A 27,725-nucleotide genomic window follows, 5' to 3' on the forward strand; every position below is an offset into this window, starting at 1 on the left:
ATGATGGCTTCCATGCTTAAGACTTAAAGCTTATTTATATTCAGGAAGAGAGCTATACATGATTTATTGATGCAGCAAAAAATTCAGTGAGCACAGAGTGCTTCATTAAGGGAAGATGGGATTTGAGAGTGTCAAGTTGCCAGTTTGGGGGCAAGTTTTCTAAGGCACTGCATAATAACACAAGGCATTTTGCATTTCCTGGTAGATAATGCCCAAATCTAGACCTGAGGAGATGAAATAAAATCTTTCCACTGTGCTTTGGGTTAATTTCAATTTTTCTTCCATTAAAGAACTTTGAATTTTGCTTAAATAGCAAGAGAAACATCTTTATGGGATCTTTATCTCCACCAGTGCTCATGAAACAAGGAATGTAAATCACTGAAACTACACAGAAGTGATTCTCTTCTCCTGGTTAATAGGGGTGGCCTGGTTAGAAGGTATTTCTATATTATTTGTGTGGTTTTGTCTACAAATGTTCAACCTGAACTTTGTCCCAGCTACAGTAAGTGCTGTCGAATGGTTATCCTTGAGGAAAACTGTACATTAGTACCAAGGCAGAAACATGTAGAGGACCCTAACCAGGAGCACAATATCACAGACAGAGACCTAAGTGAACACATTACTGCTTTCCTAGACTGAAGCATCCCTACAGAGGCTTGCACTAAGTCTTCCTCTTAAGCATCATTAACAAGAGGGTCTTTCTTGTTAATAACAGGAATCTTCTTTCACCCCAGTGTCTATAAGCAGAATGAGCTGTGCTCAGAAAAAAAAAAGAAAAAAAAAGCTTTAAACATTCAATGGGAACACTTCCGATGCATCGGTTTAAGCTTCCATTTAAACCTTCTTACTGTGCATATAATGCTAATTCCCATAGTGCTTGAAGCCCTGAATTAATTTACACTGAATAAAGAATGCAAATTATTCATTGCAACTATATTCCCTGCTTTGATGCTGAATCTTTTATAAATGCTTAAGTAAATAACGCAGAAGCAATTAGATAATACGGGATAAATGTACGCAGCTTCTAACACAGAAGTGGCCTAGCTGATCTCTTTTAAATTGTTTTTTCTGGTATTTAAACTTTGATTTTAAGGTTTAAATTTTGCAGTCAACTTCAGCATGAAAAATGACTGCAGCAATTAAGTAGTTCCCTGTACGTGCTGTGAATTAAGATATTCCATCTTTCTAATTTCCCACTGCACCATGGAAAAAAAAAAATCTATTGCCCTGATATAACTGTCCAGCCAGTGTTAGCCAGCATGAGCTATCTCAGTCTCTTTAGAGACTGATTTGTTTTCGGAAGTTGTAAGAATGCTCTGGTAAAGGCAGTCCAGACTGCATTACAGATTTCCCATGCGCATACTCTAGGCCATGCATATCTGCATCACCCTTACCTCTGCAAAGTGACCCAGGAGCAAATCAGTTCTGCTAACCGAGTCTTGTTATTTGGGCTTTTATTTTTGTTTTAGTCAGAATGGAAGAAGGTATCTACTAATTGGGTGAAACAAGAGAATATAGATCATTCCTGGCTTAAAAAATGCAATAGAAGACCTTGAAGGCTAGGTCTGATAATTTCTTATCTTGGTCCGGAATGGAAATCTATCAGTTCCTTATTCCTGCCCCACTCCACTCATCTACCTTACTCCATGGTGCCTTCTGAGGGTGAAGATAAAGGACGCCTACAGGAAGGCTCAAGTTCTACAGCTGCATATTTTCAGGCTTCTCACCCATCACCTGCTTGATTTTTCCTTTGCTTTGCTTTTGGAGATGAGCCTCACTGTTACTGTTGCTTCCCCAGTCCAGGTACTTGCTGCATTTCTGGGGAGTTTAGTCCTCGGTTCTGCTGAAGTGGGAAGGGGAAAGAACTGGATGTAGTCCCTGTTCTTCCAAACGTGTCCTGTAGTGTCTTCTCCCCAGTTCTGTCTTCAGTTCCTTACGCAAACCTCTGACCTCCATTCACAACCACAGCAGCAGACATGCTCTACTGCCCTAAACCCTAAGGAATTTTACACCAAAAGCTATTTTGAGGGACAGAAAGCTCAGATGTAGCAGCAAGCAATGAAAAACTGCCGTCTGTGTCCGTGTTGCCAGGAGCCCCAAAACAGCCGGGAAGGGAGGAGGACTCAGCCAGGGATTCCCTTCCACTGTGAAGACCTATTCCAGCCTTTTTTTTTCTCTACTTCTGTTACAATCCTTCTTCCTGGGCTCTGCAAGAAAAAATAAGCTAGTAAACATTTCATTCAGCACTAAATAACAAAAAGTGAAGCCCAGCTTAGGGGAGAGGACTTGACTTTCATTGGCATACTGACTGAATAAAAATGATTCATTGAAATAGCTTCTAAAGATCTAGGTCACAGATGGTTCCTCAGGGTCTAAACGTAGGTGCTCTTAAAAAGTCTAACAACCATTCTGTCTTTACAAGGCAAAACAAAACCAGCAAGTGCATAGGCAAGAAGAAATATGCTGAGAAGGAAAAATGAGGAATTTGTGCATAAAAGCAGGTATGCTGTAGAGATGTATTAATCTCCAACACAGGATGTGGAGAGATTTGCTTAGTGCACTTCACAGGGCATTGTTAAATGTTTCCGTATTGCTGTGAATCTCATAGGTTGCGTGTTCTCCTCATTAATAGTAAAAGTTTAATTCATCCCTCAGGTGCACACAGGCAATTCCTGCTGACACGGGGCTCACCATCCCACATCATCACATTCTCACACGGCTAAAGCAGAAATTTTCCATAGGATGAATTCTGCTAGTGGTAATGCCAACCAAGCTTAAAGAGGAAGGAAAAAAATAAAAAATAAAAAAGTAGAAGGATTAAAATTCTTCTTTTTAGTACTATTTTCCTTGACTGTTGCTGACAATGCAGAAGCACAAATTGCTTTGTCCTGGCTTTTTCCTTGTTAGTGTGCTGTTACATCAGCCTCTGAGGTGGAGTGTGACTCCTTATAAAGCTCCTGTTTTGTTTTCAAAGTGATGGCAATAGCCAGCAGTGACCTGACTGGATGTGACTCCAAAAGTAGGTGTTTTACTTGTGCAGCAGTGACCGAAACAGAAGTGCTGACTACAGGAAGACGTGTTTTTTTCTGGGAAATGTCTAAGTCCCTGCTGTATTTTGAATCTGATAAAGAAGGATGGCACTAAAGGGAAGATGAACTGAAGATTAAAAATGGCAAGTCCTTCTGCACAGGTTGCAGGATGAAGGCAGCTCTGTAAAAATAAAACCCACGAGCATTGGCACAGCATCTTTTTTCTACTAGCATGGTGGTAATGAAAGTAAATTGAGGGTAGGAGGGGAACTCTTATTTTTCTGTTCTCCCTAATTTACTCTTTATATTTCCACTTCAAAACATCTATTTTTTTAAATTCTATTTTTTTCCTGTGGGCCTGAGGCAGTGTGCCCTTTCTTTCAGGCATTACAGCAAGGTTACCAAAACCTCACATTTTTTTTCTCCTGAAAAACTGAAACATTTTTTTTCCTTTCAACAACATATTCACTTTTCTTGTTTTCACTTTTCTTTTTTTCTTCTAACCAGCTCCCAGGATTTAGGAGCGGAAGGTCTATTGTCCTTTATCTTCTCTTGATCCAAGCTCCTTTGAACTGCTTTTTGATCTTCACTCTGGCATGCAGTTGGTGAGGCTGATGCTGCAGGCCTCTGCTATGAAAGAGACTGATTAAATGTTTTGCAGCAATCTGTCAGAACAAGAGTAGAGCATCCATACAGAGCAGATTTCATAGAGCAGAGTGATCTGACACTTATCAGAGCCTGGATACTGAGGGTATACCAGCTGGGGAGGTGATCTGCGCAACTCCTACTGAAAAGTCAAGAGGTATCTGATGTGCTTAGAGCAGAGTAGGCCCCAGACCTAAGACACAGTCCTCCTGCACCTACCTTTCTGTCATGGAGCAATGGAAAGAAGAGCAAGTCCCAGGTCAGGGCATCAACTGAATGAATTAATGAATTCTTGTTACTGCTCCATTTTGCCCTTCAGTTCCTGGCTTTCCACCTGTCTGCCGCTTAGAACAGCAAAGGCTTAAATGGTGCTTTGGGTACATGGCATTTTTTAAACTTTGTAGTAAGTACTGGTAGTTGCAGAGCATGTGTTCAGCGGATGGTAGTGCCTGTTGATTTGGCGGCAGCACTCTGTCCAGCCCTGTATCAGTCCGTGGTGAAGTTCTCAGAGCAAGGCAGGAATGAAAATGATGGAGCTCCGTAAATAAGCACATATGTGATCAGACAGTCTTCTCTGAGTACAAAACATGTAAATCGTCTGTACTTCCTGAAACCACCTGAAGTATCTTGTCTCAGGGACTCAGATAAAGGACAAAACCACATTTCCTACTGATTAGCCTTAGGCCAATGTCTTTGCTTCCCACTGCTCTTAATCACTTCCCCCGTATCTCATATCTGTATCACTTGTTTCTTAGACTCTTTGTACGGAGCCTACATAAACCACAAAGGAGAGCAGAGCCCTCATGAAGTTCTGTAATAAAACCAGTAATTAAAAGTGTGCCCAGAGAGCTATATTCTTAAGATGTGGGAGGTTTCATAATCTGTATCTGAAATAATAGTATTATAGCCTAGCATTATGAAGGCTGGCAAAGAGTATGATTGATGCATATAAATATATCACTATTGGATAAAGATTAGAAAGAGCAGAGCTGCTTACAAGTGGGGACAAGACAAGAAGAAATGAGCATGAACACTCTATGGATAGACTTGTGAGTAGACATTTTAGCATGTTTTCCAACCCAGAGAGCAAAGAGGTTCAGGAGCAATGTGATGGAGGACAAAATTAACTTGGAGTTAATTAACTCTTAGCTTGGAGTTAACAGATTCAGGAATTCAGGAATTCAGATTCAGGAAGGACTTCAACTCAATGGCTAACTGGGGTTTGGAGGCTCAGGAGGCCCATCCTGAGTTTGAAATGGTGTAGTGGTGTATTGAAATGGTTCTAGTGGTGTATTACAGTCATTGCCAAGATTTTAGCCAAGAGGCAGTGTCTTTGGAGCTGGACACTGACTTCTTCAACTTCTGGTAATAGAACTGCTCTGTGCAAGGCTAGATCTATGTTGATTGACTAGCTAAAACTTGCTTGTGCTCTTTTCTCCTTTTAACGATGGTAGAATGTTTTGGGGAACAGTGGGGCAAAGCTTGCAACTTTTCCAAGGTTTCAGAGGAACAAAGAAAGCAAAGTTTGGTCTTTGCATTTTTTTTAATTCTTCTGTTAGATGTGAATAATGCTCAAGTGTGCAATTTACTTCAAAAAAGAATATGGCCTGAGTCATTTCTGGGCAAGAGAATCAGAAATGTATTCAAGCCTGGATGTTTAGAGCTACTCAATAAAAAAGCACCTGCAGGTATTCAGGTATTAAATGGTTCGATTTCAGTTTTCACCCAGGGAATTGCACGTCTGTATCCCCCACAGACTTCACTGCAGCTCTTCAGCACCCAATCACCTTCTCTGCTGTCTAATCTAAAATCTGTGGCATCACATTATGCTGTCAAGTAAAAGCCAAGAGAGGTGGGAAATCCCTGATTTGCATCACCCCTCCGTGGGGCACATAGGCTCTTTTAGCATGTGGTCTGGGTCTGTGTGTTACGGAAGCAGCAGCCTCCTGGGGGAGGTGCCCAGGTTGAACCATGGAGAAACATTTCCACATGGGCAGCGACCGCCATGAGGCTAACAAGTTTAGGGTAAACACAGGAATGAATATTTGGAAGGAGCAGGTTATGAAAGATTGTATGTGGTCTTTCCTGAATTCCTTGACAGATAATCCAAAGTCATGAAACATTCCACACCATGTTTTGAAGGCAGTGAGGCCAAGAAGATTGTGAACAGCAGCATCAGTGCCTTAAACTTTGCTCCTCTTGTTTTATCCACACCACTGTGCACTGTTATATTTCCAAAACAGCAGCTGTAAGACAGATAAACCTCCATCAGCTCCCAACGTCTGGCTTCTAAAGTCCTAACAGGAATTTGTGCAATCCAGCTGCAACAACCACTCTTCATAGAAAATGTTCAGCCCTCCACTGTCAGGACTGATAACTGATGAAAAACCGGCCTGAAGGCAAGAGAAACAAGCCTTGGAAAAGGCTGGGTGGAGCAGAGATGGCTCCACAAGGGGCTTGTTACTGGTGTCTGTGCACATCCTAAGCACTGATGGAAGCTGCTGCTTCTCTTCACCTGAGCATTTCACCTCTGCCCTCAAAGAATGCTGTTACTCCCTTCGTGGCTTTCACTCTTCCCTTGCAACTGCCCCTTGTGTTTCATGTGGAAATACTTATATTCCTCTATGCGACTGCCACCAAGAAGCTCGTTTTCCCTGCCAGCCTCTCCAGCTGCTTTCCCTGTCTGTAAGCATTAGGAGTACCAGAATATATGCAGTGTTTGAACACGAGCACACAGTGGACACCATAAGGACCTCAGGGGAGGCCTCCATGTGGATGAAAGCAAATAGCCCATGACAGACACACAGCCTGAGCAATAGCTTGCAGTTAGGTATTCTTCCCATTCCATGCCACTTGTGGATTGTCCATAGGCTTTGCCTGCCCTAGAAAAGACTAAAGAGGAAAAATATATTTTTTTAAGTATTGTCCGTAATTTTCCTTCCCAGTAGTCATGGGATGGACTCCAGCGAAGCCCTCTCAGAATCCTCCTGCCAGCTGTATTCAGACAGACTTTGAGACAGCAGTCTTAATTGAACATCATTATTAATGGAATACTACATGAATTAATAGAAGGTTTCCAAGCTTCTTTAATAAAGTTATCATTTGCAATTATTTCTGTGCAGATGATTCTGCTAATTCAGCTAGCTTTCAGCCATGCTGGCACATTATGATGATTGCTAATGTTAATTATTTGTGTCATGCTTTGAATCAGAAAATAGTAGCTCTGCACATCCCAGAGGAAAAAAATACCACTGTATGGATAGAGCGAGAATTAAAAACACGAATCAACAGAAGGGCTACTTTGAGTTGCACCAGCGTTATTTTAAAAACCCTTTTATAAATCTCTATTCCTGAGTCAGTGAGACCACCTGTACAGAAAGAGTTGATCAAGTTCCCTGCCTTTCCAGCTCTCAGCATTTCCCAAGTCAAAAGAATGGATTTTCTTTTTCTCTGCCTTCTATACCCAACCGTGCAATTAAGGTCATTTGACTGAAATAATTAGCAGCGCGTGCTTTCTCTACAATCAGAAACTCTCTCTGCGCACCTCTGACACAGGCTGCAGCCAACTGCAGGAGAATTCTGGTTTATTTTCAGCTAACGCTACTGTTAGATGAAACAGGCATGGGAGCCTGGTCCTGACAGCAAGCCGTTCAGGATGCCAGTGGTGTGATATCAAGGCAGAGAATGACGTTTGGGCTTGAAACATGGTCTGTTCTCAAATCAAATAAAGAGGTCATTATGTGTAATTTCCCACCATACACCTGGCTTTTGATTTACTAATTAGGAGGGCCAACGAGAAGTATGTTTGCTCTCACCATAATTGCCTCTTTGTGTCTGACCTCCCGCTGTAGAGCTGAAGCTGAGCTTTTACAGGGCTGTGTGTGCAAGGAGTGGCAGGCATGTGCCCCCAGATCATCCTACCTGCCTCTGGTTCCCAAATTCCTGCAAATATACAGCAAGTTACTTCGTAACTCAGTGTGAAAATGCGCTATCTCTTGCTACACTATTTTATCCAAGAGCTTTGCATCGTTCTCCTTGAGGCACACGGCTCCAATGGGATTGCTCTTGGCCAAACCCTGCCTGGCAGACGCAAGGACACCGCAGTCCGAAGCAGCAGGGACGTGGCGATGCAGCAGGACTGCTGGGCAGCACAAGCTCTTGCCTCTTGCAGTTGTCTGAAGATCACTCAACGAGGGGCAAGGCACTGGTTATTGAGAAATCACGGGGAGCCCTCTCATTCTTCCAGTATCTTCTCTCCGTCCAAGTCAGAAAGCACAAGTCCGTCTTATCTCTCATTTTCCAGTTCTTTCTGCCTGCTCACACTCAGCCTAACACCCGCTGCCCGTTTGGGCTGTTCTAGCACTACGTGCTGCATTTCGGAGATGTGTCAGGGCCGAAGTCTGCCTTCAGGCACCACCAGAAGTGAAATTGCTGCAAGAACTGTGCTGCTTCAGGAGCAGATGTTGGAGACACACCACCACCACACCTCCCGTGGGACTAGCAGTGTCCTGCTGCCCACTTCCAGGCCCTTTCTAGCCCTGCTCTCTGCAGCTCCCAAGGGACAAGAGGGAATGTAGCTGTGAGGAAATGCCTCCTCCTCCAGCCCTTGGCAGGGGACACGCAAGCAGAGAAGAGCAACTGAGAGAGACAAACTTTTTATTATTATTATTATTATTTTGCCATGAATAACAGTTTATGAGCTCTTCATTCCATCATTACTGTAGTATAAGCAAAGAGCTGCTAACACCCTGCCTTCAGTGTTTTCCATGCTGTTTCCCAAACTGTTTTTAACTGACCACCTCACCCTACGTGGCTCGTGGTCTGACAATATCGAAGATCTCACAGCTTTGTGTTTTGGCCTCAATCCTTAAGTCTGTTCTGGGCGAATTGCTGCAACCCCTTTCTTCTATCCTGGGACCCATGCACCAGGGAGGAGTTAGGATAAGAGTCCAGCCAAGGCCTCGACCAACACTTTTTGTCTGAAAATGATCTTTAATGGAAACCCGTAGCCTCAGTCCGTGGTGTCTTCCTTGCGATGTGCCAGCGCCCAGGCTCTCTGGGATGGCACCTTGTGCTGCTGTTCTGCGCCGCTGGGCCGCACGTGCACAGCTCCATCTACAAGGGCTGTGAAACAAGTGGAAGTGGCAGAAACGATGTTACCTGCCATGAAGATGAAGATGAAACCCTCTGTCAGCCAATATTTTAAGCTAAGGGACTTTAAATGGCTCTGTAATTCACAACTCATCCTAGCAATGCTGTAATTGTGTCTGAAGCAGCAGTTCCATGCCCGATCCCCTCATGGCCCATTTCTCCCCTCTCGTGTGACCATTTGCCCCCCCTGACAAAGCAGCTCTCTGCTCTCTGCGTTTGCACTTTCCTGATGTTCTCAGTGTCATTATGTGGCATTGAATAACCCCAAATTTCTTAGCCTTTGAGTTGTGAGGAGATGCGTTCATGCCATTCGCTGTGAGCTCCTCCGACTCTAGCAAAGCTCAATTCTCTAACTTCTAACGGTGCCTAATGTGTTTCAAACCCCACCTCCCCCCATTTGCAATATGAGGATGTGAATTTCTTTTCAGTGCTGCCTATGAAGGCAGTTACTGCTGTTTCTGGAGCATAGACTTATTTTTTTATTCCACTAAGAGAAGGCAATAAATAACCATGGAGAAAGAAGCTGTGGAACCCAGTGTCACAGCAGACTGTGGTGACTTTCAGTTTTCAAATACAGGCCATTTTTATGAAATAGCAGGAGTATTTCAATTTAATTTAAGACTTGTAGATTTAAGCTAGCTTCTAACTACCAATGGTCAAGAAAATACCTGTGGAGGACAGATCACTCCTGTGAGTAAAATGAGTTTCTTCACCAGGCTCTGAGATGAGTGCATACGAAAAGGCCAGCTTTGTCCTTCCACCAAACAGATGCACGGCAGGTCTCCTATTACTTAGTAATTTTCATGCCCAGTTTGGGGTACATCCTTCATTCACTGTTCACCTCAGACTTAGATAGGAGCCTGGGGTGAAATGTTGGCTATACAGACAAAATTTTATGCACAGGGTGAGCTCTCGGGACCCTCACCTCAGTCAGCATCCCTCCAGATGCTTTATCCATACTAAATAACCATGCTAACATTCACCAGCAGTGCCTGCAAATGAGAGAAACTTTCTCAGGTGGCTGGCAGGAGCTCTTTTCCTCGTTATATCAATTGGCTTATCTGTAGTTCTCCACTGCTGTGCCCCACAGCCTGCACACGCTGCATTAACCCTGCTGTTTCTCCCTGCCCAGCAGGAATCTGACACAGTTCTCGCTCATGCTTTACCCACCCTTGGCTATGAAATGTATTAGTGCTACTGTGATATCTGTGCTAGTAGTAGTTAGGAGACAGAAACAAGCAGAAACCATGTTCTCTGGGCTCCATCCAAACAAACAAACCAACCCAAAAAAAAAAAAATTAAAACCATTCTGTGCCTGGGTTAACCTCACGGCCTGAACCATTGAGAAACACTGCAGCACTTTCAGACATGGCTGAAAGTGCTTTAAATGGCTTTAACATAAAAGAGAGTCTAGATTAGATATAAGGAAGAAATCCTTCACTGTTAGGGCGGTGAGGCCCTGTCTCAGGCTGCCCAGAGGAGCTGTGGCTGCCCCATCCCTGGCAGTGCCCAAGGCCAGGCTGGATGGGGCTGGGGGCAGCCTGGGCTGCTGGGAGGGGTCCCTGCCCATGGCAGGGGGTGGGATTAGGTGGGCTTTGGGGTCCCTTCCAACCCAAACCATTCTGTGATGATTCTATCATTCTATGATAGAAATCATTCTATGATTCTATGATTCTATGATTCTGTGTCTTGGCCTGAGTGTGCTGTCATACACTCAAATCCTGCCTGCATTTACACTGGCAAAGTGGCCCAGACATCACAAAAGCAATTCCTGCCCATGATCTGTTGGTGTTGCTTCGCCAAGGCAGCAAAGTGGTGGGGAATGTGCCTGGAGAGGGCCTGCAGCTGGAAAAGCAAAATCCTTTCTCTACAGGCTTTTCCACCTTGCTCCATTAGCCTCAAAGACAAGAACCTTTTAAGCAGGTCAAAGCATCTGCTTAGCATCTATGCCACACACAGAGTGTGGGAAGGGGAATGAGTCTATGATACAGGGCTGCTGATACCCAAAATATGTCTTTTGGTAAAGGTGGTGGGATATGTGAGCAAACTGCCCATGTTTCATGTCCAAAGCATTATTTGACAAGACTTTAAGCCTCACGTTGGTAGATTCTAGCTGTTGACAGCATTTAATCTTTACTTAAATTTACACCAGGAGCACATCTTCCCTCAGTACATCATTTTTTTAATTTTTATTTTTTTTGAAAACAAGGACTCTTGATCTTCATAATTGCCTGTAGAGTCTGGGAGTTCCCAAAGCAGACCAGACACTCTTGCTCTCAGTGCTGAACAGATTCACTAAAAGTTGGCCTCTGTCCTAAGCATCTTGCAGCCCAAGCAAAAGCCAATGGGTAGGTGCAGAGAGATGGACAAGGAAGACAAAACAATGTGAACCAGGAGGTAGGAAGGAGAACAAAGACCATGAGCCCAGTAGATGCTGAGGTTCTAAGGCACAGACCAGAAGGTGATTTTGGTGAGCAGGATCCTACTAGCGGGAAAAGCTCTTTTTAGTAACTCAAATAAAAGGTCTAAAACTTTTAGTTTGATCCAGTTTTCTTCTGTGGCTGGTCCAATGCTGTGCTCTATGCTGTGTGGGAATCAGGTTTCCTCCAGCCAGATTTAGTTCTAGCACATGGGATGATTAAACTACATCTAACCAGATGCATTCAGCGAGTATAATTTTTTTTTCTACTTATTTATCTTCTCCTTTTTAAGAAACACATTCAGGTGGCAAAGTGTGCTAGATCTGTTTTGCTGTTAGAGCTCCCAAAAGCAATTAATTTCATGTGAGCAGCTCCATGGTTTGACCTGAATTTCCTCAGTCTGTAGTCCCTTGCCTTCCTCTCCCCCCAGAAGCAATGTTTCAAACTCCTTCCTTAATCTGCTCGTCCTTAACCTGATGGAAGTGAATAAAACATCTAAGTGAATGGCAGCTGCAGGACATTTGTGTGCAAAACGATCAACAGAGAACAGACCTTATTACCATCTTTCAGAGTGGGTTCCTGGGGTTCAACATGAAAGGCAGCAGATGTTGGTTGCCCAGTTTCTTTGAAAGCCTAACCATGAACCTCGACCTTTTGCTGGAAGTGAAATTTTCAAAGAAGTGAGATGTTTCTGTCATATCCCTTGGTAGCGCAGGTTATATCGAGAACAACACTTTCTGGTTTTGTAGCCTATATAAAAGGGAATGGATGTCAGCAGCTGGAGATTTGTTTTCTGAATCGACTCCAGTCATGAGTTATTGAGGCTCCGAAACTATTTTATACCTGGAGCCTGAGTTGTTAAACTCAGAAGCTGTTTTGACATTGACTTAGTAGGGTTATACCTCTGAGCATCGTTCCGTAAGTTGCAGCATCTCACATGTGGGAGGTTTTCCACTTGCGATTTGTGGGTTACTGAGAAACTGTAGAGAGAATTGTGAGGCTGAAGAACACAACAGAACAGCTTCTGGCCCTCAGGCTGACTAATCAGGTCCTGGGAAACATGCAATGAGGGTTTTGTGACAGCAAAATGGTGTCTGTTGGTAGGAAGGCTGGCTTGTTTGTCATGCAAAAGACCTGAGGCAGTAGCAAAGTTGGTTACTGGATTGTGAGTTCTTTTTTAAGGATTTTTTGCTGTCACTGGGGTGAAGAATTACCAGTTAGAGTTCGGCAGGTTTGAAAACACCACTGTGTGTGTCCCATGTCATCTGACAGCTTCCTTAACAAGCAGGGAAACCGATACACCAAATGGAGAATCCTAACCTGATGATCCCAGGAAATGCCCCTGCGAAAGTGATTTTAGTAGCTGGAGAGTTTTTTGTTTAGCTAAGATCAGTTAACTAAACACTCTGCAACTGCAGAACTGCAGCTTGGCACTTGCCTTCCTTTACAGTTTCCCAAAGAATGAGAAGACAAATGATCGTGTCTCAGATGACAGATTCTGCCACGAGTTACTTTCTGTCTAGCTTCAGTGATGCTTCCAATTGCTGGCATGATACTGAGCCATTTTCAGTATCATGCAGCGTTTAAGATGTCCCATATTTTGTTTTACGGCACTGTGCCCCAACTCATTTTACTCATACTATTTTACATCGTGCTCATATTTTACATCCATTCTGGAAGCGGGCTAACAAAAGAGGAAAAATAGACACAATTATTTTCTGCTGAGTGAGAATACATTGTTCTAGAAAGCCTGGTGCAGCTGACTAAGCACGGGACTGGCACCAGGCAATCTGTGCTTTCCTATTGCATTAATGGGTCTGAAAACTTTGAACTACACATGGGCTAGTCTGTTGAGTCACTGGAGAGAGAGAGAATCACCAAATGTAAAGTATTCCAGTTTCACTACTCCAGGGTATTTGTCACCAAATCTTCTGTGAACAATGCAACAAACTCTAGCACAGCCTTGTTGTTTAGGGGCTTATCACTTCTATTGAGCATTGTAGTAGAGCTGATGGGACTGGAGAGGACAAAAATGATAACCAAGGATGAAATGACCATTTGGTCATTTGGGTCTTTCTAGTACTTGCAATTTCACTTGCTTGAATTGATTCTGTCAAAGGGAGCTCTTCATTTTATCAAAACAAACTGGCAAACTTTGCAAAAGTTACACTTTATGATTTCTGGGAGAAAGGTTTATAGCAAGCAGCACAAATTTTGCCATCTGCTGCTGTTTTATGTTTACACCATTTATTTGCATTGTGACTACATTACAAAGTCCAAGTTTTGGCTTTGGCACTGGCTGTGCCATTTACCCTGAGAGCCAGAGAATGGGACCTGACCCAGCTGTGCTTGCTGGTAAAGGTATGCTTCAGACAGCCTCATAGACCTTTATAGCTGACCATTGAGCGGAACAACCTCCTGTTTTGTTGCGTGAGACGAGTAATGGATGGGAATAAACTGTGAGGAACTTCGAAAGTGAAGAGAACTAGCTTGTTTAATTTATATACTTAACAATGCGCATGTGTATATATTCACTGTATATGATGATTTACATGTATTTCCCTGTTTAGGAGTATCAGATGCCTGCGGAATATTATCCACTGGAATTTAATCACCACATTCATCCTAAGAAATGTGATGTGGTTTTTGCTTCAAATGATAGACCACAACATACATGAAAGCAATGAAGTAAGTGCTTGGAGGTCATGTGTCTCTGTCATGCACTTTGGGGGTGGCTGGGGTGCTGAATTTGCTCAACTAATAATTAATTTAAAAAAAATAAATAAATTTGCTAAATTTTCATTTATTTCCTCATTACTGAATATCAACATTTTTTAAAGTCATAGTCTGCCCCCCCAAAATCTTCTCTTTTATCTTCATTGGCCATTGATACTTTCCAAATGTTTATACTTTGAGACACAGTATAGTGCAAGACACTGTATTTGGTGGTTCTCAAATATTTTTTATCAGAGCATCTTGCAGTGATTGTACTTGTATGTGAAAAGTATTCGCTCCAGAGAACATCACCTCTATGACCAGGGTACAGAAATAACTGAGATGGCTGTTCTGGCCCTCAGTCAGCTGCTTTGTCTGATGACAGTGGGCACCTTGCTGTCTGGAGCCTGTGGGACTCTCAAGAAAAAAAAAAAAAAAAAGAAAAAGAAAAATAAAAGAAAAAGGAATAGGACCTGAAACAGTACATTTTTTAACTTTAATCCCACATTTTGGAAAAAAGAATAGAAAAGTCATCAGTACCTAGATAAAAACAAAGCAGCCTCAGATTCTAAGTTTTTTGACACATCTGTATAACTGTATTATTATTCAAGTAGCTGCTCCTTTAAGATGTAGCTTATATTAATTCATTGTTTGCGTCGTCTGTGTTTCTGACATTTTCAGGCTACAGAAGATGGTGGTATATGAGCTTTGTTGTTGATAGTTTTATGCTGAATTGTTTTCTCTCATGACAATATTGTAAACCTTAATGCAGATTTTTACAGTTATTTAGGAATAATCAATTGCACTCAGACATTCAAATGCTTCTTAAAATCAGACCACAAAGTGCTAAAGAAAATATAAACTTGCAAATACAAGGATAGATCCTCACATGCCCCCGTTTTCCATTACTCACCTTTTCTCTGCAAAACACTGCAGTCTTTTTTGGGAAGGTGCTTTTTACAAGCTTAGTGATAATGTTAATGTTCTTGCTGTGGTATAAGTCAGAATCAATATGACACCTCCAAAATCAATGGGAGCAGCATAATTTACACTGGCTAATTGTATGATCTCTTCTGGGCTAATCAGCGAAGATTAAATAATGCAGTTACAGAAACATAAAGGACTCAACATGAAAACATTTTGCATGAAGTTATAGTGCGTATGTTAATAAATCAAGAAGGGGAAATGCTGAAGATGTCTAGAGCCTAATGGTGGATACATGTGGGGACCAGGTATCCTCAGTCAAATAAATGAAATGGTATAAATTAATGAGTTCTGCTAATTGGGTTTATTATTCAATAATAATAAATCCACAATTCCAAAGGGAAATGAGTAGAGTTGCTCAAATTCATTTTGTTCTGGTTTCCTATGGAAACAACGCAGAGGGAGACCTCACCACCTTCATGAGTATTTGACTCTACGTGTCCCAGTGCCACCACAACCCACTGGCCAATTTCACTCAGTTCTGACAGAGGAACAACAGGCTCAGATATAATTAGTTTTTACAATTTTTTTTTTTTTTGAAAATGGGCAGCTGTGGAGAGAAGAAAAATTGTGTAAGTGTTACAGCCGAGGGAAAGAGTGGAACAAAAGTGTAGGCATTGTACTGGAGAATTGACATGAGATGGAGGCCACAGAGAAAGGTTTAATTCATGCTCTTACCTTCTTAGACAGCAAAATCAAATATGAGACTTGAATGGAGCCTTTTTTTTTCTATATATATTAGCCAAAAATAGGGGAGAGGAGGGAATAGGGGAGACTGTATTTTTGTTTCATTTTGTTCAGACCAAAAAGAGAGAGAAAAAAAAAAAAAAGTAAGTTGTAATTGGTTTAAACAAAATTTTGAAGACACAGTGGTTCATCTTCTGCTTTGTTGTTTTGTTTTTAAATCCTGTTTTAAGGATCAAGGCAAACTAAAACTTCAAATCTTGATGAAATCACACAGAAATTAAAGGTTTAACATATCCAAAAGTTTGATATTGGTGTGTTGTTGTTTTTTATCTGTTTATTGCAGCTCAATAAGCAGAAGTGATCATTTGTGAATGTGCTATCATTTTGTAAACGTGTTTCTTGTCCAATAAATTCTTAGTCCACAGAATTCTGCTGGGTTTGATAGTGCATCTGCTGCTCTGTTGACTGCCTAGAGAATATCAATACCTCATGCATATGAAGTCCAAAATGAAATTAACTGAGGGTCAAAAGTTTCAAATACTTTAGTAGAGTTAATTAAAAGGCTGGAGAATGGTGAGACCAAAAACGACATCAATGATACCAGCTAACATAGGTAATTAATGTCACGCTTCAGGGGATACACTGAATGCCTGCTTGGTCAGAAAGAAATTTTCCTAGACTTCTGTGTGTAGTGCTATGGAAATTACCATCAGCAGTTACTTCTGATTTATTGATGTGATGTTACCATCTGCCTCTCTATAACTAATTGTCTATTCCACAGCTGTGGTCTCACTGCACAGCCATAGAAGCTGCCTTTACTGATACATTGAGGCCGACTAAAAATTCTTCTTGATGTTGTGGCAAAATTCAGAGGTGATGTGTGCAGTGATGTGACTGACAGACTGAAGTACAAATGGCAGGAGTACAGGGGATGAGGTAGTTGAAAAAAGCATAGCTTTAACGTAAAATATATATTTTTTTAAACGTCAGTGGTGCTCCTTCCCTTCAGTGGAAATGAAACAAGACTGTGACATTAACTATTATCTTAAATTTTCTTCAAATTGCTCAGCAGGTGGGTTATACTGCCTAGGAGATGCTTAGACTCTTATGTCATCTTTGGAAATGACCCTAGGCTATGGCTGTACCTCTCAGAAAGATCACCTACAGTCAGGTGGCCTGTCTCCTTTTGTCTTCATTCCACACAGATGCTTCTTTAACGGCTTGCAGATTGCTGGTGTGGACATGCCTTAAGGCATGTTAACTTTCCACACATGTTCAGGTAGAGGGAATCCAGCATCTTGTAGTCAAAGCCAAGCCACAGCAGAAAGTCACTGACACAGCTGTGAGCTCCTGACGGCAGCTAAAATATTCTGATTCCAAGTCCCAAGTATAAATATATATTTCTTGAATTACTTCAATCATTGTTTTTTAAGGGAATAGCAAAAAAGAGTTTCTGAAGTGGTCTCACCATGATTTTAAAATGTTCTTTTCTTATTTCCTTTTCAGCCCTGGTGTCGGTGTATTACCACTGTCTACAATTATTTTGTGGTGACCAACTTCTTCTGGATGTTTGTGGAAGGCTGCTACTTACATACTGCTATAGTGATGACCTACTCCACAGATAAGCTGCGGAAATGGGTCTTTCTCTTCATAGGATGGTGTAAGTGTCTTGTGCATTTATAATGGTGTTACATGCTGTAGTGGTGTAACATCTGGGTGCCAAAATGGACTGTGGTGGTTTTACTCAGCTGGGCAGCTGAGCTCCACCACAACTCTGATGTGCTCCTGCGTGGGCTCCTCTCCACGGGCTGCAGCTCTGGCCCGGGGCCTGCTCCTGCGGGGGCTCTCTGTGGGCCGCAGCCTCCTCCAGGCCACATCCACCTGCTCCACCGGGGGCTCCTCCACGGGCTGCAGCGTGGAGATCTGCTCCGTGTGGGACCCCCGGGCTGCAGGGGGACAGCCTGCTCCACCAGGGGCCTCTCCACAGGCCGCAGGGGGATTGTGCTGTGTGCCTGGAGCACCTCCTGCCCTCCTGCTGCACTGGCCTTGGGGGCTGCAGGGCTGGGTCTCACTCCTCTCTCTCCCAGCTGCTGTCGTGCAGCAGGTGTTGTTGTTGTTGTTGTTGTTCTCCTTTCTTAAATATGCTCTCCTAGAGGAACAAACAACATTGCTTATTGGCTCGACTCTGGGTAGCGGTGGGTCAGCCAGCTGAAAGTGGCCCTTATCTAACATGGGGCAGCCTCTGGATTCTTCTCACAGAGGCCACCCCCTCTACCAAATCCTTGCCCACATAAGCCCAATATTCATGGTGCCTGTCAATTAAGTGATAAAAACAACAGCAGCAATAATAAAATAATAATAATAATAATAATAATCCCACTGTGGTGAAATCTGACATACCTAACTTTACATCAAAGCACCACGAAAACAAGTATAGTTCTTTACTGTGGTGATGACATAAAGCTGATAAGCTACTGCTGGATTTATTTTCGTCACTTAGATCCTCAGGTACCTGGTGTTCAAGTTGAAAAAAGAATTCACAGGCTCAGCACTTTGGGAACACAGCAGTCCATGGCATGTCCCTTTCACTTTGATCAGTAAAGCACTGATCACAGCCCCATATGCACTGCTGCTCCAGATGGCATGAAACAGCAAAGACACTGTCCACACCCTGTGGACCACTCAGTCTCAAGAGACAGAAGAGACACTTCTAAGTGAGGAGCTGACTGGAAGAAAAGCCTCATTATCTGCCAGTACAGTCTTACAGCTGTTGTTTGAACTTCTGAAGGGTTTGTTCCTGGAAAACAGCCCTCAACAAAGGATCGCATGTTGTCTTTGTACTATATTTGTGGCTGCTCAAAGACAGAAATAGAGCTCATTACTCTGTTATTAAACCTCTACTGTGTGAGACTGGGCCAGGGCAAAGGCTTCTTCTCTCTAGGTGCATCAATATAGGCTGGTACATCAGTTCAGGCTGGGAGCCAACTGTCAGAGTAGCAGTCCTGCTGAAAAGGACCTAGGTCTTGCAGTGGATGCAGGCAAGTTATAAGCCAGAAGTGCCTTCCCATCATGGAAAAAGTAAAAAACACACTGGACTACACTAGGAGGGTTGCCAGAAGACTGAGGGAAGTTACTAATTGTTTGTACTCAGCTTTGATAAAGCAGCCCTTGGAATACATTGGTCACTTTGGGGTCTGTTAGGTCAAAAGGGGTGTGGAAAAAATGGAAATTATCCAGTAGAAGGCTGCCAATATGATCAGGAGTCTAGACGACATGAGCTATGAAGTGAGGCTGAAGGACTGAACTTGTTAATCTAGCCAAGAGGGGGATAAGGGGGTGAGGAGGGTCTATTAGGTTCCAAGAAAGGTTTGGTGTCTAATTAGAAAGGTGATGGAGCCAAATTCTTCTTGGTAATAGCATATATTATAAGAAAGGGTAATCGCCACCAATTGCAAACTAGGAGGTTCCAGTTGGGCATTAAGAAAAAAAAAAAAAAATTGCCAAAATGGTAATGCAACACTGCAACAGATGACTCAGAAAAGCTGTGGAATCTCTGACCTTGGAGGTACTGGAACTGGAGCAAGATTAAGCCATGGCTGAGGTAGCTACTGTTGTTGACAATTCCTCTTTGAGCAGGAGATTGGACTGGGTACCTTCATGGTTCCTTACCAAGCAGCATATCCATGACTTGAACTGAGCCACAAGGGGTTTGGCAAGGCAAGCTGCCTGCAGGTAGCTTGTTTGCTTGAATACAAAATAGGGAGTCAAGCAGAACTAGTGAATTTGGCAGTTCTTTTCTGTTGAAAAAAAAAAAAAGTGGAAAAGAAGTCACAAATATTTTCTTTTCGTTTCTGAAAGTAGAATGGCACTGTGTTCAGAAATGCCTCTCATAATTGAGCAGAAGTAATTGAATTGCAGTTCTAACAGCCGAAACAGTCTTTAAAACAAACTATGTCATTCAGTCCAAAATCAAAAGGGAAGGGGAACTATAAGAAAAAGAAGAAAGAAAATGTGAGAAGACGTAAATGTGGGGAATTGATTCATTTATTTATTATTATTATTATTTAATATTTTTAATTCTGTCACCAGACTAGAAAATCAGCTCCTCATACAGCTCTCACAGACCCTTGACAGGTTTGGTCTGTGGTATTTTCCCTCCCTATCTCCTCCAGGGCCCTCTGGGTCTCAGGAGTGCCATGTGCTGAATATACCTTTCCTCCCACCCTTTTAGGTGCTTTCTGGTTCTGCTTTGGCTTCCCATACGCTTGATATTTTATCACCCTCATTCTCAGTTCCCTGGTCTTCCCTTCACCAGGAGAATTAAAATGTTTTCCCCAGGAGAAAGGACATGATTGTATTTTGTCTGTTCATCCCTAGCAAAGGCAGCATTAGATACCCGGCCAGGCCCACTCCTATAGGAGGGCTTAAGTCATGTTGCTTCCAGTGGGAAGGAATCAGGTTCCAGTGAGGGTCACTGAATCTGGGCATTCACCTTGGAGTAGCATTGGACAGAGGGATGTGAAACTGGAGACTAGAATGAGGGATGAAGATGGAGAAGCTTATTTTATTGTTTGTTTTTGGCTGAGGTGACAGGTTAAAGGGAAAAGGAAAATGAAGGTGGGAATTTCTCCTCTTCCAATTTTGACATCTGTCCAGACTGCCTGGGGAACGCATGTGTGAAAAAGGTCCTGTCTTCCCCCAGGAGATCCATGCAAAAAGGCCAGCTCCATTTACTCTTCCTTACCACCAATTTCCTTCTCCAGAAAAACAGTCATCACCTTGAAACTAGCTGAACTCTGAAGGTCTAATACAAAACAAGCAAAACAAGGCTAAGGCTCTAGACATGAAACTGATATAACAATAGAATTGGAAAGCAGAGGACATGGCACTGCAGGGACATTAGGTGTACAGATACAACTCACCTAATGGAGCAAGAGATCAAGAGTTTAAGTGATATCAAGAGGTTCTCATCAACCTGTTTCACAGGTTCAAGACTCAACTGAAAAAGTTGTCGAAGATGTTGAAAATTGGCTTCATCCAAAGAACCCAATAAATTTACAACCTTCTTGCAACCGGGGAAATAAAAATCTTAACAATACCCACCTCCAAATGCTGTCTATAAGTTTTTGCCATATCAACGGCAGGAAAATGAAAAGGGGACAATTGCCTATAAGCCAGCCAGAACTTTTCTGATCACATGCATAGAAAAATAGGTATATATGATACACATTGTTACACTTGTTAATAGTTTTACTAACTTGTTTTTTTAGTCCTTAAGTTTTATCTTGTTGAGATTATTTCATTTAATACAAAGAGAGGTCTTAGAAATTGCAGTGTCTCAAGTATACCAAGATAGGACCACTTGTATTTTGAGTCTTCCAGTGCATTAAGAAAGATTCTTCTATCCTCATTACAGATCTTTATCTAAACAGAAATATATCTAATATTGTATCATCAATACATAACTAGATTAACTTATGATTTTTTTTGCTGTTGTTGCAGGTATTCCTTGCCCTATCATCATTGCCTGGGCCATTGGCAAATTATATTATGAAAATGAACAGTAAGTGACGTTAACATTTGTGTTTATGTGGCTCTCTAAATAAATTAGGAAATGGCTATAAGATGAACTAGTAATTTAGAAATTCGGCTGATTGGAAAGATAAAAAGTCAAATCCTCTTCATCTAAACCCAAATGATCTCAAATTTCAGAACACTATTTGAGTCAACTTCTGAAAGTATCAATATATTCCCAAATCTCCTTTGTCAAACTCTGAAGTTCTCATTTGATAGCTTTGTACATGATTTATAGTGAGGTTAATCTCCTTCAATGGGAGTTCTGCTTGAATAAAACCTTGGTGAAAATTACAGTTGAGTGCAAAAGGATTTAGCCTTCTGGGTGTGCAGAATTCAGTTTCAGCCTGCCAAGAATAGTCTTATGGTTGGAATTTTTGCATTTGCTTCTGTCTCTTTCAAGTGGAAACAGTAAGTGCATGAAATTGAAAAATATTGGAGATAAGCAGGCATCTGTGTTGTTTTTTTTTTCCCACAAACAGCTTGTACTTTGCAACTGGTGTTTGGATCAGTGTGTACTGGCTGTTACAGCTCACTCCTCTAACCTTAAAAAATTATTTCCTCCATGAATCTGGTATTCATATGACCACATTGTGTATCTGTCTGTCTTTCTATAGCACATCTGATTAAATGTAAGTACCTCATAGGTGTCTGCATCTGCACTAATCTGTGGTCTGTTATGATCAGCGGTGATCAATCAAAACAGTAAATGCAGTCTGGGGTGCATTTCATCTCATCTGGAAGGAGATGTTCAAAGTAGGTTGGATGAATTAGACTTACATGCACTATTTCTCTCTCCTGACTCTAGAGGAGATGGACAGGATCACTGGCTGAGTTATGGGCATCTACACTGTATGGGAGGAATTCTGTTATGCACTACTAAATTCTTATTCTCCTCTCCCCACAAGCTTTTGAACCCTTGACTAATCTCTTCTATAGCTTCAGTGGTGACTTTGAAGGTGATAATCTAATTCCCAGGAGTTGCACATAATGGCAGTCATTCAGTCACCCTTTAACTGAGAGAAATGTTTTGTGAGGTCCAATCCCAGCCTACAGCAATCACATGGGAGAATCCATGCTGTAGTTCCAAAATGGCAAGTAAAAGTTTAACTGGAGCCTGTTCCTTGGGTGTCCAAGTCAAGCAGCCCTGGGAGATAACCTCGGGCGACCAGCTTTCCCTGGTTTCCATGCTCACAAACCTTCTTGTTTCTGTGTGGGTAAAGGGTTGCAACATTTTGGGTCTGCTTCATGGTCATGTTCCTTTCTTGAACAAGCAAGGGCAGCATGGCAGCTGTCTCATTGTGCTGAAACGAGGACTTTCAGCTGTAGAACTAGTACCTTGAAACAGAAAGGCAAAACACCACATGCTTTAATAGCAGCAATGCTCATTAAACTTCCCTGTTCTGAGTGATTGAGTTGAACACCAAGGTTTGAACACATCATTTTTGAAGGACTGCTCATCACTCACAAAATAAATAAGGGCAAGCCCCTGATAACATGCCACAACATCTGGGACCACACTGCACACAAGGCAGAGGTAGAGAAACCACTGCATCGCCTGTACCAGTTCCTCCTTTCAAGATCATCTCTATGCCTGCAACATTCATGTTAAAGAATCTCACTTTGATGTATCTTAGATATGAAAAAAGACATGACAGGTTTATATAGCCATTATATAGGTCCTGCACAATATAGCATTATAAAAGAAAGAAGGATGAAAAATACTGTCGGCATGGCAAGAAAAGCAAAGTGATTCTATTTCTATGCAGAATGTTATATGGTCTAGGCAGCTCTTGTTGAGTCTCTAGGATCAACCTCTCTGTCTTGGGTGGGTTATGAAATGGAACTTGAGCTTTTAAATTCATGTCATGGGCAAGTCTGTACATACTAACGTACATCATTTGGCTAATGGGCTTGCTGATAGGGGAGGTTGCAGGTTACTCTTGGTCGACCTAGAAAACTAAACCTAATGTCTTGGGAAGTTTTCACCTTTATGCTGATGCTTGCCATGAGGTGAAACATTCACACATCTTCATTGCACAGCACAGCTGTTCCAAGTTTACTGTGTAAAATAGAAAGTCCTCTTGGCTTCTGCCCACTGTAGTCTGGGGTGTAATGGCCTGGAGCCTTAGTGTTATCCTTGCTCAGTGTCAGCAGTGGGGCCAGGATTCATGTACTTCATCACTCTGCTTGAGAAACTGAGACTGGACACTTCCACAGTGCCATTGCTTTGATCTAACACACACCACACAGACAGACAGGCAGAGCGCCTGTAAATGAAGAGCTGGTAAGGGCATTAAGCTGTAAGGCAAGGGCTATTAAATGAAATCTGCTTTTCACATTTGTAGTAATGTCATATGCAGGGGAGACTCAGTGAAGTAAATGAACTGAAGCAAAACTAGAAATGAATTGCTTGCTGAGGGCCTGTCAGTTATCATAAATATTCAGTTACCTTCTCAAACATTAAAGCACATGATACTTCAGAGAGCCTCTTCTTACTGCCTTCTGGTCTGAGGAAAGGGGCAGATTCTGCTGAACTGTCAAACTAAAGCTGAACAGTCCAACTAAAGCACTAAATGTATGTGCGGTACATGTGCACGATGTGAGTTTGAGTGTATTTAACTTAGGTATTGTCTCTTCTCCTCTCCAATTAGCCATTGGGAGAGTTTGGAATAAACTTTTTGACATTTACATAATCCTTTCCCTGTGCTAGGATAATATAGAAATCATGCCTTTAACTAGAGTGCATAACTGTGTACAAATACAGACAGAGAGAAAAGTAAGTCCCAGCTTTGAGAAATAATTGCTGCCAAGATAATTCATCATCTGTCATGCCAGGAGAGGCTGAAAGAGCTGGGACTCTTTATCCTGGAGGAGGCAGAGGGGTGTCTCACCAGTGTTTATAAATATCTGATAGCAGGGTATGACGAAGGTATACCAGTGGTGCCCATTGACAGGACAAGATGCAAAGGCACAAATGGAAATGCATGACATTCCATCTGGACATAAGGAAACACTTTTTTTTTTTGTGAGGGTGGTTGAACATTGGAACAGGTAGCCCAGGGAAGTTGTGGAGTCTTCATCCTTGAAGATACTCAAAAAACAAATGAACATAGTTCTCAGCAACTTGCTCCAGTTGGCCCTGCTTTGAGCAGGGGGTGTTGGACTAGACAATCCCCAGAGATCCCTGCCAACCTCAACTGTTCTGTGAAACAGACTGACCATCCTGGTCAGCCTAGCTTTTAATGCTCCATTTATCCTCACCTCTGGAGAAATCGTTTTACTCCCCTTGAACTAGCAAACAGGACACCAGTACAAAACATGTGCTTGCCTACAACCTTCAAGACTGTTCAGATATTCCAATGGACAGCCCATAATTCAGAACAAAATGAGAACTTCCTTATCTGAGTATGCGTTTGAGCTGTAACATAAATTGTTTGGAGGTTGAACCGAGGTTCATGTTATGTATAGCTCATAGTAGCTTAAAAGCTCAAAATAATGCACAAGAAGAATGTTAAGGAAATGCTTCAATGAGCTTCTGAATTTTTTTCCTTTTTTATACTTATTATAAGTATGAATAAGTGTTTTGCACAGTGAGGCCAATATAATTGGTACTGTGGCAAATATCCTATCTGGGATTTAACAGGTTTTTAGCAAAATCTGACAATGAGTCAGTAAAAAAAGAAAAGAAAACAAAACAAAAAATGGTTAAAAGATATTATTGTAACAATTTCATTGGTGGACTGTTGGTAAGGAGAAGAACATTAGTAAGGTCTAATTTACAATAATGATAAAACCAATGTTGTTTTTTGCTATATGAAGAACCATCACAGAACCGTGGAGAATATTAATTAGCACTATCCACTAGAAGTGTGTTTATATATCTGAGTTTAATAAGAACTGTCTTCATAAATTGTCCTCCTCAATATTTACAGAGTGTTTGTTTATTCTTGCAGAGCTAAAGAAGAAAAAAAAAAAAAAAAAAAAAAAAAAAAAGTGGCTTTTATATGTTACACAAAGCTGGAATTAAATTCTGATGCACCAAGTAATTTTCAGTGTTTCAGATTTCTCGTTTTGGTTATAAAGAGACGTGTAGTGCAGATTTTACTGTAGGAATAAGGGCTTGTATTGGATTTAAAGTTAGAGTTAAGATGACAAGCAGAAAGTTTGCAAGATGCCAGCTAAGGTCGCAATTTGATCAGTTAGACTGTAAATATGAAATGCAACTAATGAAATGTAGACATATGTAACGTCTCTGGCACATATCTATCCTCTAACCTTCCTCTCTTAATTTAATGGGCAGACTAGAAATGTTTAGACTGCAAAGTATCAGATCTGTTTTATAGCCTAAGTAGATGAGCACCATTCTAGAAAAGCTTTTTTTTTTTTTTTCCTCCACTATATACAAAAGGAACCTGGATCATCAAGCTCACATGTAGGTGCCTGTGTTTTAGAAGTCTACCTTTGGCAACAACCTCCTTCCCTAAAAATTTTGTGAAAGTGTTTGTATATATACGTGGTGCCTCACTCAATACAAGTTTAGTCTGATATTGGATAATAAATATTAGTATTTTTCTCTTCAATATGATCTTACAGTTAAGCAATATTTTAATTCCAGAGAGCAGTGAGCAACCTTTGCCATTTAACCTCATTTGTGCTCTATAACCTCTCTTCCAAATTTTCTGTGGACTTCTTCTGGCTCACAAAGTTCTGTCAAATGTCTCAGTCCCTTATCAGTCCCATTTGGATTCCTCTTCCAGCTTTGCAGAAATCCCTCTTCTAATAGCTCTTGGTTCTCTAAGTTTCAGGCAATCTATAGTAGTTCTCTTGAAATGCCCTTCAAAAATATCTCTTAAACCTAGGTCTTGCAAGTTCTGGAGAGTTGTGTTTCCTGCCTCGGCATATCTTAGACATCATTTTTCTTCATATCATTCCATCTCTCTAATACAAAAAAAAAAAAAAAAGTTTCATTCTTTTAAAGCTGTTCTGGGGATTCAGGGATGATAAATAGGCTATAGGAAGTATCTTATTCCAAGTCTTGCTCTCACTGCCAAATTTTGGAAAATTAGTTGCAAAATTATGAATTTACATTAATTTGCGGTCAGTGCACCAGGGAATAACAGATGTGTTTTCTATTTACAAAATATTCAAAGCCCTATGATTCATTTGGACCTTAAAAAACTAAATCAAGGAAAGGCAAAAACTGTGTGATACTGAATTGTACTCCTAGAACCCTGATGCATATCCCAATAATTTCTGTACATTCAGGGCAATAAGAGCATTTTGCAAAGAGCAAATGCTCCATCTATCTTTCTGTAAAACACAAGCAATGTGTTTTGAGGACATTATGTGATTGAAACTAATTCTAACTGAACCATAGCTTTCCTTATCTCATTTTATTACCTTATCTACTTCTGATGTCCTGTCTTACAGGTTGCAACCTCCTTGAGTCAACAAGTATTACTTCTTGAATTTTTGTAAAAGTGAAAATATGCACCAACATTCATGGCCTTCTTAGCTCAGGCGCTGCCCTTGTTTTCGTGTCTCCAGAACCATTAGCCTTATCTTTAATGACAAAACGAACACAGAGGAGACATCATTTATTGCTTTGTAGACTTGTTATGTGGCATCCACAAAGGGGAAAAAACCCTCATACACTTGAACTCCAAAATCTGCTTCCTGTGGAACAAGATCTGGATCTCCAATGACTTAAACCTCAAGGCATTATGGCATTATGACAGCAAAGTTGTCTCTGCTTGGTGGAACCAGTATCCAGGATGTATCTGTATATCATGGCTATATCTGTAATATTAAATTAGATGAGCCTGGAATCATTACTGGGGCTGGAGTCCAAATAGCATGGACTGATTCACATCCATATTACTAAACTCTCTTGGCCCCCAAATCAGGGCAGCTGTGGTCTGTTGGGAAGGTTCTCTAGCTCCTACTAACTCCAAAATTGTTCCCCAGGAATTGTTTGGGAGTTAGCTATTGTTTGGCCTGGGCCAAAGCTGTACAATATAATGGTGTAAATCATTGAGTCCAGGCCTGACCTCTGCTTCTGATTAATTTACTGACAGAAGTATAACTGATTTATGATTCCCTGTATGGGTAACTGTGAAAGCACAAGCTTCTGGCAGCCAAAAGGGCCAACTGTACCCTGGGGTGCATCAAGCACAGCACTGCCAGCCGGTTGAGGGAATGGATTGTCCTGCTCTGCTCTGTGCTGGTGCGGCCTCACCTCCAGTACTGTGTGCAGTTTTGGGCACCACAACATAAGAAGGACATAAAACTATTAGAGTGTCCAAAGGAGGTTTACAAAGATGGTGAAGGTTTTAGAGGGGGAGACGTGTGAGGAGCAGCTGAGGTCCCTTGGTTTGTTCAGCCCAGAGCAGAGCAGGCCGAGGGGAGGCCTCATGGCGGCCTGCAGCTCCCTCATGAGGGGAGCGGAGGGGCAGGCGCTGAGCTCTGCTCTCTGGGGACAGCGACAGGACCCGAGGGGACGTCATGGAGCTGGGAC

At 41.8% G+C, this 27,725-nt stretch overlaps 1 protein-coding gene across 5 annotated transcripts in view; it reads left to right on the forward strand.

Annotated features, from left to right (window-relative positions):
• Window positions 1-27,725, forward strand: part of CRHR2 (corticotropin releasing hormone receptor 2) — a 156,728-nt gene that overhangs the window by 94,315 nt on the left and 34,688 nt on the right. For all 5 annotated transcript variants that reach the window (XM_066991399.1, XM_048062354.2, XM_048062352.2 and 2 more), the window contains 3 exons: window positions 13,816-13,933; window positions 17,138-17,291; window positions 21,134-21,194. In XM_066991399.1, the coding sequence (XP_066847500.1) occupies window positions 13,816-13,933; window positions 17,138-17,291; window positions 21,134-21,194 (333 nt within the window). The remainder of the gene's footprint in view (window positions 1-13,815; window positions 13,934-17,137; window positions 17,292-21,133; window positions 21,195-27,725) is intronic.

Source organism: Anser cygnoides, chromosome 2 (assembly GCF_040182565.1).
Source record: "Anser cygnoides isolate HZ-2024a breed goose chromosome 2, Taihu_goose_T2T_genome, whole genome shotgun sequence".
In the NCBI taxonomy this organism is placed as follows: domain Eukaryota; kingdom Metazoa; phylum Chordata; class Aves; order Anseriformes; family Anatidae; genus Anser; species Anser cygnoides.